The sequence below is a fragment of the Chinchilla lanigera genome, unplaced genomic scaffold (genome assembly GCF_000276665.1).
Source record: "Chinchilla lanigera isolate Chin_1 unplaced genomic scaffold, ChiLan1.0 scaffold00011, whole genome shotgun sequence".
Classification (NCBI taxonomy): Eukaryota; Metazoa; Chordata; class Mammalia; order Rodentia; family Chinchillidae; genus Chinchilla; species Chinchilla lanigera.
Genome location: NW_004955412.1, coordinates 10,298,134 through 10,315,785, shown reverse-complemented (window position 1 = coordinate 10,315,785; position 17,652 = coordinate 10,298,134). Strand labels below are relative to the sequence as shown.

The following is a 17,652-nucleotide window of genomic DNA, read 5'->3' as shown; positions in this document are numbered from 1 at the left end:
TTGGGAAGGTAGCTCACTGTGAGGCCATGGATTCAATCCCAGGTGCCAACAAAAAACCAAGAACAAAAGCAAGGATAAATCTCAAAACCACATTGATGAATGAAATAAGCTTCACAAGCCAGGCACAGACGTGAGGGCTGAAATCCCAGCACTGCGGAGGCTAAAGCAGGGGGATCACAAGTGCAGGCTCAGCCTGGGCACCTCAAGATACTTAGCGAGTCCTGCCTCAAAATAAAAAACCAAAAAGGGTTGGGTACGCAGCTCAATGAGAAGGCCCTGAGTTCAATTGCTGTATCACAAAAAAACAAAAATCAAAACCAAGAACAACTCAAAAAATCCTTTACACACAAATAGTGCATACTGGGTGATTCCATCTATACAAAGTCCTAGTTCAGGGAAAGTAATCTTTGTTAAAATAATGAGAGTAAGAGTTGCCTCTGGATGAAGGTGAGGAGGAACTTTCTGGGGGGAATGGGAATGAAGTGACACTCTAAGATGACGGAGATGCTATTTATTTTAATAGCGGTAAACACATTCTTCAAACGCAACTCAGCTGAGCACTTAAGATTTATGCAAATGGCAATGTAATTTTAACTCAAAATATAAACAAACAGCACATTCAATTAATGAGTGTGTGCTGATGTGTTTAAAGAACAAAGATCACTGATGTCTGCAACTTTAGAAATGCATTTAAGAAGTAGCTTAATGGAAGCATACAGGGGATACAAATTTGATAAAGCAATTAATATCACCAAAATGATGTTAGATTTTTCATATTTCATAATTTGCAAAAATAACGAGGTAAGCCCCTTAACAATATATCAAGTAGTACAACACTATTACTGCAGTGCCTTCCACTGTAATACTGTATCACTCAAACAATTTACACAACTTAAATGAAGATGGGAATATTAAACGGAAAACACAATTATTTTCTTCTTCTCCTTTTTTGGGTGGTAATGGGATTGTTAAAACCAGGGTCAGCCGGATGTGGTGGTGCACACCTGTAATCCCAGCACTTGGGAGGCTGAGGCAGGAGAATCATTGCGAGTTCGAGACCAGCCTGGGCTACAAAGTGAGCTCCAGGCCAGCCTGACTGCATAGTAAGATCCTCTCTCAAAAAGACAAAAAAAAAGGGCTGCTTTTCAAATATTTTAGCATTACATATAAATTTCTTCAAGACTAATTCTTAGCTAGATACTAATTTTCCAATTAACCTTTATTGCTACTTAGTACTACCCTGAAAGTACTGCTACTAGCTCAGTGTTATTAATATTTCATATATTTCAATTTTCAGGTTGTTTATAAATTATATTTAATATAAGCAAATTCATCTTACCAATGCTAGGGATCAAACCCTAGCATCAAACCCAGGGTTCTGCACATGCTAGGCAAAATCTCTCTCAAAGAGATTCAGTTTTTAAAACTAATATGACATTTATATTAAAAGTGATTTTTTAGCTGGGGATACAGCTCAGTGGCACAGCACTTGCCCGGCAAGTGCAAGGTCCTGGGTTTGATTCCTGGTACCAAAAAAACCTCTCATTTATTAATATCATATAGTAAATGGAGTTACTATGTATATTTTCATATGTAATAGAATACCTTCAGTGGTTAATAAGGAAAAAATCTATCAAATAATTTTTTTTGTTTTTTTTCCCGGTACCGGGAATCAAACTCACAACCCTGCACTTGCCAGGCAGGCGCTGTGCCACTGAGCTAAATCCCCAGCCCCAATCAAATAATTAAAACAAAATGTTTTCCTATTTCAGAAAATAAAGTTAACTTTTCTGGCTATACAAGGAGATTAATTAAAAACTGTATACCAAAGAATTTCAATAGTCAAGGGCCAAAAGAGTCCTTAAGAGTAACAACAAAAACAAACCTAACAGAAAAATAGGGTGTCTTACAGACCCAGTAACATGTAATACAGACCAAAACGACTTAATTATTTTTAAAATATGCTCTTAAAAAAAGTTTACTCAAGTCAGGTGTGGTGGCACAAGCCTGTAATCCCACTGCTCAGGAGGCTGAGGCAGGAGGATCATTGCAATTTCAAGACCAGCCCGGGCTACAAAGTGAGCTCAAGGCCAGCCTGAACTGCATGTCTCAGAAAGGCAAAAAAAAAAAAAAAAAAAAAAGCTTACCCTTTCTGCTTCAAAGGTAATTCAAGTTTAAATATGGTAGCATCATTCACAACAGCTTTATATGCCTGCAAAAAATAATTTGAAATGGAATATGAGCATTATTCTAGATATTTACAATATATACATAAATTATTACACTTTCAAAAGTATGTAAAAAAAAAAAATGGGTATTTTACTATTGCTTTGCAGTGCTTGAGATCAAAGCCATGGCCTCACACGTGCTAAGCATTCACTCTACTATTGAACATCTCTAGTCTAGACTTTATTTTTACTGATATATCTGCCACCACAGAATATGTGTTTAAAGGCTATCATGATCTGTCATGTTATAACTATCAATGGTCTCATGTGGGTCTTAAGGTTGCCTGACAACCATACCACTGCAATTCCTATCTAAATCCCAAAGGGATCTTTCATATTCAGTGTCTTATTCTCCTAGTGTTTTGTTTTGTTTTGTTTTGTTTGTGGATGGAGGGTCATATTATGTAGTTCAGGCTGGCCTTGAACTCACTATGTAGCCCAGGCTGGCCTCAAACTTGTGGCCATCTTCCTGCCTCAGCCTCCTGAGTGCAGGAAGGGAATATGCTCCCATGTCCGGCCAGCAGCAGCATTTAAAAGCCCTCTTCCCATTTGTTTTCCAGCATACTATTCCCTCCTGATCATTAAAGTCCCTTTCTCTCCCCACAAAAGATGGTTCCTTCTTTCCCTAACGGCTTACTGCAGGAACTCTAAGTCATTCCTAGGATCTCCTCTCTTTTCCACCTGAGTTATCTGACGACTGCAGGCAGTGCCAGTGCTTTTAAAAGCATTTCTATGCAGAAGCTGCCAAATACAGTACATTTTCCCAACTCCCTTCTTGGCTTTGAACTCCAGACTCCGCACTTCCACACGAATGTTTAACACAAGTTTTAATGTTAACCTGTTCAAAACTGAGTTTCTGATTTCCTTCAAAACTTGTGTCAATGCCAGCTTTACCCATCACGATACACATAACCTTCCAAATGGCCAGAACCAGTGAGTGCCTTCCCTGAATGATCTCTATCATATTCCACAGGATTCACTAGCAAATCCCGTACAGTGCCTTGTCATAATACAATCAAAATCCCTACTGATCCCTCTTCTGGGCATACCTTCAAAGGAAATGAAATCACTACCTTATAAAGGTATTTGTATGTTTCTTGCAGCTGTATTCACAACAGCCAAAAGATGAAAACAAACAATCTAAGGGTCTGACAAATGGAAAAACTGTGGTGCAAATATATAACGGAATACTACTTTGCCCTAAAAAGATACCTCACTTTTTACAACTACACGAATGAATGAACCTGGCGGATATTATGCGAAGTCTTCTCCAAAGAACCCTACAAAGGGAGTTAGGCTGGAAACTGTTTAGGAAGAACTGCAGAGGGAGGCAAGGTAACAAGGAAGTTCCAGGGAATGTGTAGCGGGAGCTGGATCTTGCAGAAGGATAAACAGGAATTATCAGTAATATTCAAAAACAAAAGAATATTCTTGGGAAAAATGAAGAGAGCGACTTTCTAGCTCCCAAAATTAAGCAATGCCTAAAAATATGTATGCTAAACCAAATATAATAAAAATAGCTGCTGCCCAAGCAAATTAGAGTTGCTAGGTTATTAGTTTGCAATTTCTAGCTTAATGGTGCAAACTGCTTATTTAAAGGAAATTACAAGAGTAACACTTGTAGTGGGGCGTGGTGGCGCACACCTGTAATCCCAGCACTAGGGAGGCTGAGGCAGGAGGCTCGCTGTGAGTTCGAGACCAGCCTGGGCTACAAAGTGAGCTCCAGGCCAGCCTGAACTGCATAGCGAGACCCTGTCTCAAAAAGACAAAACGACGACAAAAAGAGTAACACTTGTAATACAAAATATTAATATTTAAGAACATATACCTTATCTCTTGCAGTAAGAAATCGTGGATCGTCCTGAAAAGCTTCCTTGACGAGTTTACTAAATCTATTAAACAGTGTAAGTAACTGCTCAACATATTTCTCAGAGTCCTGGAAACAAAATATTTTACATTTAATTGAGTTTTTAATAGGAAAATAATGAAAAAATAATATAATTTTAATAAAAGACTATAGTTTTAAAATTGGGGGAATTTTTTCTTAAAACATAAAATTAACAGGTTTTCTGTTATTACTTTTTATCATTTCAATGTCTAACCCTGCATTTAAACAACAAACACTGGCAGTCATCTACGAGCACCCGCTACGAAGGGGACTCACGGAGGTGATGGTCTCCGCAGCTGCCACCATGTCCGCCAGGCCAGCGCTTACGATGTGCTCCTCCAAGTCCTTCAGCATTGGCTCGACCCCATTAGGGACTTTGTCCATCAGTGAGAACATTAAATGTAATTCTGAAAAAAAGGGGCACACTCATGTAATTATTTTATCAGTTGCCATGAATTTTCTCTTATTGAAATCATGAACCAATTACAGAGAAATATTTATGTTAATTGTATGCTGTGGGTATAATTAGGGCTCCCTAACTTATCTTCTAAGTTAGACCAAAAAAAAAAAAAAAAAACTAATTAAAAGTGATCGCAAACTGTGAAACCCAACCATTTGATCTCTAATGAGATGAAGTATTTTTTATTCTTAAAGGTACAACCCAGCTATAGGTGATACACATCTGTAGTCTCAGCTACTCAGATGGGTGACATAGGAAGATTAATTAAAATCAGAAGTTTTGGGGAACATAGCAAGGCCCCATCTCAAAAATGAAATGAATGAATGAATAAAACTATACTAGGTATAATATAAATCTATATTCATAACAAATCTTTCAGCCAGACATGTAATCCCAGATCTATAGAAGGGCTGAGGCAGGATTTTCAATCTGAGCCCAGCCTGGGTAACTAACAACTTGATGAGACCCCATTTCAAAACAAAAAATAAAAAAGGGCTAGCAACTAACTTAGTGTGAAGGCCCTGGGTTTAATCCCCAGTTTTTAAGAAAATGCTTGTTCAGGTGTCCAACTCTACTTTGATTAGCATATAAAATTCAAATATTTTGCCTGCAATCCCAGCATTTGGTAGCTGAGGCAAGAGAATCATGAATTTGAGGCCAGCCTCAGATATACAACAAAGCTATATCTCAAAATAAAAAATAAAATAAAATCTCAAATATTTCACATATCAATGAGCAGCCAGCCTTTCACTACAGAATTATTCTAACAAATATACATATGTGTAAAAGAATGACCTAACAACAATTTATTAAATTATTTGCTTCAAAGATACTCTCTTGAAAGAAATTTACTATTTTTATGTGATGTTTTACCTACTTTCAGTTTCATTTCGCTTGATCATGCCTTGGCACTCTGCTAAGATAGTCTCTTTAAATGATGTCACCAAGGCATTCACACAGCATTCCATGAGCTGAAATATACAGAAAATTGGTCAAAGCTCTTTTAAGCTTTATAGACAAATTTACTTTAACTCACAGAATAAAACTGAAATTTTCAACAAAAATTAAGTACTTACCTTGACTACAGGATAATTAAAAGAGGTATATTTTATACTAGTTTACCAAAGTATGTATCACTCTAAGGGAGAAGCTACAGAACTTAGGTTTTCTTTAGAAATTTTAGGTCTCGGGGCCAGGGATATAAATATAGCTCACGGCACAGAGCCTGCCTGGCAAGCACGAGGTCGTGAGCTCGATTCCCAGTAAAAAAGAAAAAAGAAAATTTAAGTCTCTCAGGGAGAAAACAAAAAACACTAAAACCAAATTAAAACAATCCAAACTAATTCTTCCTATCTGGAGAGAATCTACACTGGTATTAAACTCTAAAATTCTGGAAGTATGAATACATTATTCAACAAACCATTACTAGATGCCTACTATGAGTGGTCACCAAAATATGATTATTAGCCCTGTTCTGGAAGAGATTATTACTTAATTGAGGGTAAGCAGGAGGAGAAACCCAGACTGCTGTTGTACAAGATGGTATCTCAATGGATTCTGAGATATAAAGGCGAGCCCTGAAAGAGCCTGAGCCTCTGAGAAACAGTAAGAAGGAGCACACAAGAGGAGGCAGTGGAGGAGAAGGCCAGGAAGAAGGCTGGAGGCAAACCATGGAAGAAATCAGTTTGGGGATTTTACTCTATAGCTAACGAAGGAAGAACCAAGAAAGTTTAAACAGAGAGTAAGAGTAGTGAGGTTCGCTGCTTCCTGAAGCACTGTTACAATCAGTGGAATGGCAGTAAGGCAAGTGGCGTGGAGAGGGTAGCAGGGAGACTGGTAAAACACGCTGTTGGAACACTTCAAGGAAGCCAGCAAGGGCTGAGTGTCCCACGAGAGCCACCCTGAAATGTAAACAAGACGGGATTTCTAGGCCATCCTTGCTCTCAATATTGCGCAGTTATTTACTCCTGCAAGGATCACCTGAAACAGGCTGTGAATACTAAAGCAAGATATACTTATACTGCTCCTTCTCATGAAAAAAATCATCTATCTTCATTATGGGGAGCAACTGTTCTAAAAATTCTTTGTTAAAGATTCTTCTGGATAAATGCTGATAATTGCTGAACTTAATTTAAACAGTAGGCCAGGCGTGGTGGTGCACGCCTGTAATCCCAGCACTCAGGAGGCTGAGGCAGAAGGATGGTTGCAAGTTCGAGGCCAGCCCGGACTACAAAGTGAGCTCAAGGCCAGCCTAAACTGCATAGAGAGACCCTGTCTCAAAAAGACCAAAAAAAAATAAATAAATAAATAAAAATAAAAATAAATAAATAGTAAGCATTTATTATAGTTTTCCTACTTTTAAAAAATATTTTACATTTTCCTTAAGGTTTTTTTAAAGTCCCTTTTGAAGAATTATGTTAACTTTTACCATGTATCTACCTCATTTTTGTCCCATGAAAACAACAGATTTATAAAGTGGCTAAGAAATTCTTGCCTTACAAGGAGGGAAGCTCTAGCCCAACTGCTGAAAAATCTCACTTTGTGCTAACTCTGGAGTATGCACAACTGAACCCTCCCACCTTCAGCACTGACTAGACTGAGAATAGGTAAATCTAACTACATATGACTGACAGAGAACAAAGAGAAAGTGCAGTCTACATAAGCTTCAGGACCCAAACACCTGATCTGTTTTCTATGTTACTGAACATTTTCACTTCAACATTATCCTATTCAACAGCAGTCCAAATTTTTGAAGATTCCAAAAATTCCAGAATGTTTCAAACTAATTGTTGCAAAATCAGTTTTAATGGCTGTGACCATTTTCTTTTAATGACATAGAACAGAACAAAAAAATAGAATATAATTCTAGCACTTCGGAGGCTGAGGCAGAAAGATTACCATGAGCTTGAGGCTACATAGTGAGTTCAAGGCCAGCCTGAACTACATAGTGAGACCCTGTCTCAAAACAGAAGAAAGAAAAAGAATGTACCACACATTGTAACAATGCACACTATTTCACCAGGTTTTGTTTCAAATGTGTACAAATGAATACAACCAGAATAACAAAGTGTATTTCTTATAGTAGGTTACAATGAGGATTGAAAAGTCAAGCTAAATTCACAAAATAATTGAAAAGCACTGTAAAGAACTTGGTAACTATGTCAGTGAATGTTTGTGGAAGCAGTTTTAAGCTTAAGAGGTTGAGCAGATAATTATAATAACACGTAGCTATCAGTGAACACTTAACCTCTACCACACATTATTACAAATGCTTTATACATGTTCTCACTTAACCAGCATGACCACCTTACATACAAAGCAGCTATTTGATTTGTCAAGACACAGGAGAGAGTGGCTAAATAACCTGCAAACATAATTAATTCCTAAGGACCTGAGCTCTAATTTGAGGCCATGTATGTGACTCTACACCTCCAACTTTTCTTACTACGCCAACAGGAATGTGTGTACTTCACAATGACTATATTCTCAGAACTGAATTCAGTTTCATAAGAAACCACTTTGAAGATATCAATATGTAATATAACAAGCATTGTTAATTTCCTACCACTCTGTTTGTAACTCTGTATTGTCTGTACTGTTCTTTTGCTAGTTTGTAAAAGGTTGTCTGTCTGTTAATGTTTTCCTCCTTCTATTTTTAAAATAAAAAAATTTAAAAAAAGAAAGAACTGAATTCAGTGTTTGTGGAACAGAGAATTATAAAATACAATTCATACCCTGTATGATCCTACAATCCAGGTGTAAGTATACACCTAACAACATGCTTCATCTATACAGAGGTATATGAAAACAGGTTCAATTCACTAATAAGCAAAGAACTAGAAAGAAATGCACCATCACTACACTAAAACTTCGCAAGGAGGGGCTGGGGATTTAGCTCAGCGGCAAAAGCACCTGCCTGGCAAGCGCAAAGTTGTGAGTTGGTTCCCGGTACAGGAGAAAAACCAAAAAAAAAAAAAAAAAAAAAAAAAACTTCACAAGGATAGATACTATGCTCTGCTGCAGCTACATCACTATGACCTCACCAATATTTGCTTCGTAAGTAACACAAGGAAGCAGTCTATAATTTCCTACTAAATATAGTTTGAAAACAGTAGGTACAGTGAAGGTTCAAGTAAGGGGAAACTGATGAATGCTAGAGACTCTAGGCTACTTTATCAGAAGGGTGGTTATATGAATACTTGTAAAAACTTGCGACAGGTAGGAGAAAAACACTACTAATATGAATCCAAGAAAAAAATATAGGGCCAGGTGTGGTAGCACATACCTGTAATCCTAGTACTTGGGAGGCTGAGGCAGGAGGGTCACTGCAAGTTCAAGGATACTCTGAACTACACTGCAAGAACCTGATTCCAGAAACATGAATATAATGAGTTGTAACAAGGAGGAAATTCTTTATTGGAGTCAAATGCCTCTTACTTAGCCAGGCATGGCGATGCACACCTGTACGTAATCCCAGTAGTTGGGAGGCTGAGGCAGGAGGGTCACTGAAAATTGAAGGCCCACCTGGACTACATAAGCGAGTTCATGGATAGCCTGAACTAAGCAGTGAGCCCTGTCTCAAAAAAACAGAAAACAAAAAAGCTTCTTGCTGGGCAGTACTCAGTTAGAAAGATTAGGACTAAATTCTGAAGAATTTTAAAAATCAGGAATATAAAATAATGACAGTTGGGCTCTCTTTTTATGTCTCTCTCAGTCTGGGGATCAGATCCAGGGATTCATGCACACTAGGCAACACTCTACCACTGAGCTATTATAACATGTTCTCTGCTAAGTTGCCCAGGCTGTCTACAAATCGGTGATCCTCCTGCTTCAGCCTCCCAAATAGCTGGGATTAACAGGCATGCACCATATCCAGTTGATACTATTTTTTTTTAATTAGAGCATATTAATTATACAAAATAATAGGTTTCACTGTGTCACTTTCATACAGGCATACAATGTACTCTGATTTTTAAAATAAAGCTATGTAACTAAAATGTTTATGCAAAATTAGTCTAAATGCAACAAAATTACAAATGGGAGTAAGAATATACATACCTTCACTAATGAATTTACTTACTCTGAAATTTTAAATTTTCAATTAATTAATTTATCATAGTAAAGACTGAACTAGGGCCTTCACTCTGAGCTAAACTGATCTCCAATCCTCTTTTTTTTTAAAGACACATCTTGCTAAATTCTTTCGTTACCCTGGATGGGTTTGAACCTCCTTTGTGACTCTCCCAGAGTGCTGGAATTACAGGACTGTACCAACAAGCCTGGCTCATTAATAATTTTTAAATGCACAAAAAATACCAGCCAGGGATATAGCTTAGCAGTATAGCACCTGCCTGGCAAGCACAAGGTCATGAGTTCAATTCCCGGTACCCAAAAAAAAAAAATCTATGATACTGAGACATCAGCAAATATGACTGGCAAAATTTAGATTAGCAGAGATATGGATAAACAGGAACAGTGTCCATAGGAATAAGAATTTCAACATTTCTGCAAGTCATTTTGGTATTATGTAGCTACTTGTAAATCAATTATATCTATTGCTTCAGTAATCTCATTTCCATGAGATTCCATTCTAAGAAAATGTCAAGTGTTAGTAAAGATGTAATGCATTAAGGAGATGAAAAGGAAACAGGCAAAAAAGATTCCCCCAGGAACATTACTTATAAAAAAAAAAACTATAAATAAACTGAGAGCCAGCCATGGTGGCACACACTTGTAATCCCAGCACTCAGGAAGCTGAGGCAGGAGGATCACCATGAGTTTGAGGCCAGCCTGAACTACACAGCAAGACTCTGTCTCAAAAAAAAAAAAAAAAAAGAAGAAGAAAAAAAAGGACTCAGACATATGACAGTGTATATATGTTATAATATAAAATTACATGCAGTAAAAGTATGCAATGTCATAAATATCTTTTAAAATGCTGGAAACCAGGAAAGGAAGAAGGGAAGCAATTAGGAAGGAAGGAGAAAGAAAGAAAAGAGAAAAAGGGAGGGCCGGGGATATAGCTCAGTGGCACAGCACCTGCACGGTAAGTGCAATGTCCTGAGTTCAATTTCTGATACCAAAAAAAAGAAAAGAGAAAAAGGGTGGACCAAACCAGTATGACAAAATGACAACAACTGTTGAGCGCGGAGGCTGGGTATGGTGGGTGAGGTTCACTGTACTATCTTCTCTGCTGTGTAATAACTGCAAATGGCTCACAATAAAGCTTTCAACAAATAAGGACAGTTACAGTGTAAATCCCTGTATATTGAAAAACCTTCAGAAAACTGTCTTATCTAGGTAAAAAGAAAAAAGAGAGACTGCTAGATAAAGCTCTCTCCTTATTTCAAATGACTCTTGTGCAAATAAGAGGGTCAGATCCTTGCAGACAGAGATCATGTTAATGCTCTTTTGTATTTCATTCCCATCATTTACCAAAACACTGTATACACGGTTGATACTAAATATATACTTATTGAAAAACACATCTTGAATGGAAAGGATAGTGATAAACCATCTCTCTCACCTTGTACTCCCTTTCTGTCTCCTTTCGCTAGCTTCCGTGAAGAAAAAAACTTTTTGCCATATGCCATCAACTCCTGCATTTGTTTGCCTTAGATGAGCACAACTTCTAAATCCATAGCAATCTCTCCCCAGAGGTCTGCAAGGTGAAACACTTTATCAATGTGCTTGATGTTTTACCCTCTGCTATAGCGAGACTATAAGCTCATCAAAAATAAGGCCTGGCATAACACACAGCAGGCATTTAACAGTACTTGTTGAATAAATGAATTCACAGGTCTGTGAAGATGAAAGGTAAGATAGGCTGTGTGATGGAACAGATTCTTCTTTAATGGTATTCTATTTACACGATTAATTTTACTTCAGTGAAATTTAGTAAAAAGTACCGAGAACAGTTCTGATTACCCCTATTTATACAAGCATGTAAGTAATAATGTGCTTTGCCTCCGCTGTATAACTGAGCTAAAAATTATCTTAGCCTTCTCTAAGACTGTACCATCACTAGGCCCTTAATCATACAATGATATCTGTAATATGTTCAAGAATTAATTTAGTCCACGTGTGGCAGGTTATTCACAAAATTAATTTTTCCTGGCCTGTCCTATTTGGTTTTTCTACCACTATAACTTCTTTTCTGAACTATTTACAGAAGTAAACCTTTATACAGAGCAATGAAGTCTGACACTTCTTAACTTTTTGGGTACTACCTTTATCATACCATAATACTGAAGGTTAGCAAATATTTTAATTATGTGTTTATATATTGTGACCTAGTTGTTTATCCAGTTTTTAAAGTCAGTTTTGCATACACATTAAACTGCTTTATAGTCTTAGGATTAGTAAGTAATTTTCTCCAAATCAAAGCCGTAATGGTAAAAGCTATCATGCTAAGCACATGCTAAATATTTAATATAGAATACTTCCCTTAATTCTGAAAACACAAATAAGTATTATTCCATTTTACATTAGGAAGACAGATAAAAAGGTTGAGAAACTTGCCAAACTGAAACAGTTGTAAAGTAACAGTGGAATTCAAACCTTCATGAGATTCCAACATGCATGCTCCTAACCACTACATTACAGTGCCTCCCTACCAGTGCCTGGTCATTCTGAAGATACCGAGGCTTGCACTGCCTTCACTTTTTCATTGCACTACTGAATAAACAATCCATGTTATTCTACTGTCACCCTAAAGACAGGGACCAAGTCTACCCTATTCCCTACTAGCCTAAGCCCTGGTGCTGTGGAGGCAGAATAAATTCTAACGGAATGCCCTTACAAAATACCAAGATATATATGGAGGACTAATACCCACTGACAAGTTTTAAAAATAATTTTGGTTTAATTTTTCCCTCTTCCTTTTCTATGGCTATGCCACTTTTTAGTGCCAATGTGCCTATTAAGCAGCATCACTCCTGTTTTATTAATATACAGCTGCTTATTTGCTACAGTCACTCTGATAATCAAGCTCATCAAAGGTATGTAAAATTGGATGTGAGGAGGGACCAAGGGCCCCTCCTCTAAGTACAAGCAGAACAGTGGGGATTCTACACTTCCAATGTAACACAGCTGCTCAGAGCTCTTAGACTGACGTACTTTCTAGATTCTCCACTGAATTACAAATAGCTAGACTTGCTAACAGGATTTTTCTGAGTAAGACAAGTACCCTATCCGGATTACACATGCACACTGGCACTCAAGCTTAAACACGTGCGAAGATTAGCCTTACACACATAGCACGTGAGACAAGCTGGACCAATTAGAGTTGGACTAATTAAAGTCAGCAGGGGGAGGGGGTTAGGGCTGTAGCTCAGTAGCAGAATACTTGCTTAGCACGTGTGGAGCCTTAGGTTCAAACCTCAGCACTGCCAGGTAGGTAGGTAGGTAGGTAGGTAAACAGAGATAAAGATAGACAGATATATAGATAGATAGAGAGACAGATATTTAGATAGATAGGCGGGCAGGCAAGGCAAGTAGACACACACACAAATAAATAAACCACAAATAAAACTTGTCAGAGAAAGCAGGGCGTGGTGGCACACGCCTGTAATCCCAGCACTCAGGAGGCAGAGGCAGGAGGATCGTTGCAAGTTCGAGACCAGCCTAGCCTACAAAGTGACCTCGAGACCAGTTCAAACTGCACAGTGAGATGCCCCTGTCTCAAAAAAAAAAAAAAAAAAAAAAACCTAGTCAGAGAAAATTTTTATCACCTCTCAGATCACAAATTGGAAGGACAGGGTGGCAGCTTTCACGGTCCCAACTTCAATAAAAAGCCTATCAACTGTATGAGATAATGAAGCAAACCAACAGAAAAAATTTACTAGAAAACTGCTGCAGTTCAAAGTTTCAGAATCTAGATTTCCTTCCTTTCGCTGTAACCTAGGTCTTGGTGGATTATATAGGGACCAGCACATCTACCGTTTTTTGTCTGAGATGAGTTTTTGTCACTTCCAACTAAATGCTATTTATATGTGCATGTACTATAGATATGATCAAACTCTGTCTTCATATACTCCAAAGTGTCTAAGGTCATCCTTTGGAACACACAATCTAGAATTAACACTTAAAATGTACACCAGGATTCACCATTTATTAGCTGTGGAGCCAGGGCAAACTCCTGTATATCTTCCAATTTCAGTTTTCTTGGTTATAAAATAAGAATAATAGCACCTACAAACTAGACACAGCTCCAAAATATATCCTAAATCCATCTACCTATATATCCACCTCCATGGCCATCAACACCTTCCACCTAGTTTATCAGCCTATAAATCTCAATACCACACTGCCGCCCCAAATTGTTAATATATGAAAATCAGATCCCTTCTTGAATAGCTCCTCATTGTTCTTGCTTTCCTCTTTATCCTTTTAAAATTTTTTTATTATGGGGGGCTTTGAGATAGGCTCTCTCTATGCATACAGGCTGACCTTGAACTCACAATGGTCCTCTTGCCTCAGCCTCCCCAAGCGCTGAGATTACAGATGTGTGCCCGCACGCCCAGCTTCCTCTCTATCCTTATCCTGTACACTCTGCTTTCCTCATCCCCACTACTCTAGCCACACTCCCCACCTTTCTCTAGTCCTAAAGCCTTTACACTAATTTTCTCTCTGCCTGGAATGCTGCTGTCTCAGATCTTTAGGAGGCTAGCTCTGTGTTGGTTAGGTCTTAGTGCCAACATCATTCCCTGAGAGACCTTTTCTGACCATACTCCCTAACATAAAAAGCAGCAGGAGGAGCATCACCACCTATCCCCAACAGCATTTCTTTAAAAAGAACCAGTTTTCCGGCCAGGTGCCTGAATCCTATCCACTCCAGAGGCTGAAGCAGGAGGATCGCAAATTTAAGGCTGGCTTGTGTAACGTACCAAGACCCGGTCTCAAAATAAAAATTTTTGAAGAGGGTTGGGGATGTAGCTTGGTGGTAGAATCCTTGCCTAGTATGTGCAAGGCCCTGAATTCAATTCCCTATATGACAAAGGAAGGAGGGAAAGGAGGAGGAGTAAAAAGGGAAAGAAAAGGAAAGAGGAGTGAGAGCGAGACAGGAGAGAATAAACCAGAGGAAAGAGAAATAAATAAAAGAGAGAGAAAGAAACAGCGAGGAGACCCGGTGTGGTGGCACACTTGGGAAGCTGAGGCAGTGGAATCGCCTCACTGGATGTCAGCTTGGGCTTCACAGTGAGTTTAAGCCCAGGCTGAACTGCATATTGAGACCCTGTCTTTAAAAAAAAAACAACTGTAAGAGAAAATGCTTGAGAGTAACTTATTGGCTACATAGTAGTACAAATTTTAATCCATGGAAATGGGATTTTGTTGCACAGCAGTATTTCACTGAAGCATTCACAGATAAACAGATGGCAACGTGAGAACATAATGTTAAGTAAGTTAGATATGCAGCTCAAATATCACATGGTTTCTTTTATACAAGCAACTCAAAATACAGATAAATGACTACAGTAAAATAGATAAATAGGAAGTAGGAAAAAGTCCATATTATTCCCTTTCAAAACTATTTTAATATATATGGTAGGGGCTGGGGATTTAGCTCAGCGGCATAGGGTTCGCCTGGCAAGTGCAAGGTTGTGAGTTCGATTCCTGGTACCAGAAAAAAACAAAAAAACAAAACAAAAATAAATAAATAATGTATGTGGTAGTTTCATTTATACCACTTGCTTCTCTTAGTCCACGGAAGAGAAAGTTCCAAATTTCTGCTTCTTCTTTGTAAGACAATCTTTTCTGTCTATGACTTGTATCCTGAATAACATTTTGGCCATTCTTTTAAGATTATGATATACGGTCTGGGGATTTAGCTCAGCGGCACAGCGCCTGCCTGGCAAGCACAAGGTCATGAGTTCGATTCCCGGTACCGGGAAAAAATAAAAATAAGAAGATTATGATATACTATTATTACTCTCTAATAATTCTGTTATGAAATTTAGGTTTTTTTTCCATAGAGGAGTACTTTTTTATATTTTCCTTATTAGTATCAACTTGTAGCATATTAAAAGTTTTTTTAAAATATTTTAAATGGGACTTCGTAGTTAGGCATGAGGTTATACACCTGTAACACCAGCACTTTGGCTGGCTGAGGCAGGAGGTTCTCAAGTTCAACCTCAGCCTGAACCACTTAGTGACTTAGCAAGAGCCTGTCTCTAAATGATAAAGGGCTAGGGATATGACTCAAGTGTGAAGGCCTTGGGTGGTACTAGGTACCACTAATTAAAGAAAAAAAGACTTTGTACATTCCTACATTAACAGAATGGTTTAAGGTTAAAAGCCCTCTTCATGTTATTTAATAAATTAGCTCACTGGAAGAAAATACAGTATGATAATTTCCATAGATCTCTCTCAAATAAAAAAGGCATTCTTTGTAACATTCTTTAACTTTCTACAGATAGCACCACTTTCCCTAATGTCAGCATCTTATATAACCACAGAACTATCAAAAACCAGAAACACAGTATTAGTATAATACTATTAACTAACTCAGATGCCATTTGAAATTCATCAGTTTTCCCACTAATGTCCTTTTTCCTATTCTCAAATACTACCCACAAGCCCACATCCCATTTAGTTGTCATTTCTCCCGTTTCTTCTAATCTGTGACAATGCCATTGTCTTTTTTGGTCCATTCTGACACATTTTTATTTCTTACTTTTCTAAAGAATACCCGTTGGTTATTCTGTACACTGATCTGCTGATCTGGGGGTCTGCCAAGAGTATTACACAATGTCATCATATTCTTCTCAGTGTTCGTAGCAAGGGTGCATACTGTCAGTATGTCCTATTACCAGTGATGTGAGCCTTATCACTCATGATGATCTCTCTCAAGTGTCTCCATTGTATAGTTTCTATTTCTCTTTTAGTAAATATCTTGGGAAGATACTTGAAAATTATGAAAATAACCTATATTGTTTCAAACTTTTGGTCAGTAACTTTAGTATACACTGGTGGATCTTGTCTGTAACAATTATAGTATTACTGTAATATTTGATTAGTATTATCTACTTGCCCTGACATCATCTCCAAGTGTTAAAAGAATGTCAACCTACTAAAAATAATTCAAATTCCCAAACTGAACTCATCTTTTTCTCTAAGACTCACTTTCACACCTGGTCCCTCTATAGCAGCAAAATTCTTCCACGTAGGCATCTCAGAAACACTACGGGCTTGATTCGCTGCAGGATGTGGCCTAGGACCTATGACATTGGAACATTGGCTCCACCTCTGGGTTGTTTTCTCTCTACCCCTTCTGCTTTCCCTTCTCACTGCTATAACCCTCCTCATGATCCTCCTAATGCCTTACTTGAATCACTACAAAAATCTCTACTTATTTCCAGCTCTCCCCTATTCCAATTAATCTTTACTGTGATTAATCTTCCTGAAGGACACGTGATCATGGCACAACTGTTCAGAAAATATTCAGTGATCTTGTCTTTGAATGGATCCCAAGCCTGGCCTTACATTTCTCTGGAGAATTTTATAAACAATCACTGCATTAGCTCCTGTCCTCTTACCTTTTCTTTGCCAACGCCAAAATTATCTTAACCATTAAAGGTTACTACAAATCATGAACAACACTCCCAACACAGACAAAAAGAGAAAAGATTCAACTCAGCATAATTTCTAAACAAAGAATAAGACAAATATGATTGTCATTCGAGACAAAAGTACAAAGTTCTAAATGCCACTGACAGTTGAAAAACACTGAGTTATAGGCAAACTAGAATATTACGCATCTGAATGTAAATTTACACCAAGTTCTTAAATTCCAAAGACTAAAGGAACTGGCGGAAATACTGTTACGACGTGTGCACCGATGCCAAGCCTCTGCCCAAACTCATTCTTACTTTGCTTACTAAAGCACATGAAGATGCATTATTCACGTAAAGGAAAAACACATGGCACAGCTATTATCTCTAACCAGTTATTTTGCTGGGCGTGGTGGCTCCCAGCACTGGGGAGGCTGAGGCAGGAGGACTGTTGCGAGTTTGAGACCAGCCCGGGCTACAAAGTGAGCTCAAGGCCAGCCTGAACTGCATAGCGAGACCCTGTCT

The 17,652-nt window shown here is 38.1% G+C and overlaps 1 protein-coding gene across 1 annotated transcript in view; it reads right to left on the bottom strand.

Annotated features, from left to right (window-relative positions):
- The window catches only part of Cul5 (cullin 5), a 70,085-nt gene that overhangs the window by 20,371 nt on the left and 32,062 nt on the right, over positions 1-17,652 (bottom strand). The window contains exons 9-12 of the mRNA XM_013510972.1: positions 5,454-5,547; positions 4,393-4,523; positions 4,057-4,164; positions 2,148-2,212 (exon numbers count right to left, since the gene is read on the bottom strand). Coding sequence (XP_013366426.1) covers positions 2,148-2,212; positions 4,057-4,164; positions 4,393-4,523; positions 5,454-5,547 — 398 coding nt within the window. The remainder of the gene's footprint in view (positions 1-2,147; positions 2,213-4,056; positions 4,165-4,392; positions 4,524-5,453; positions 5,548-17,652) is intronic.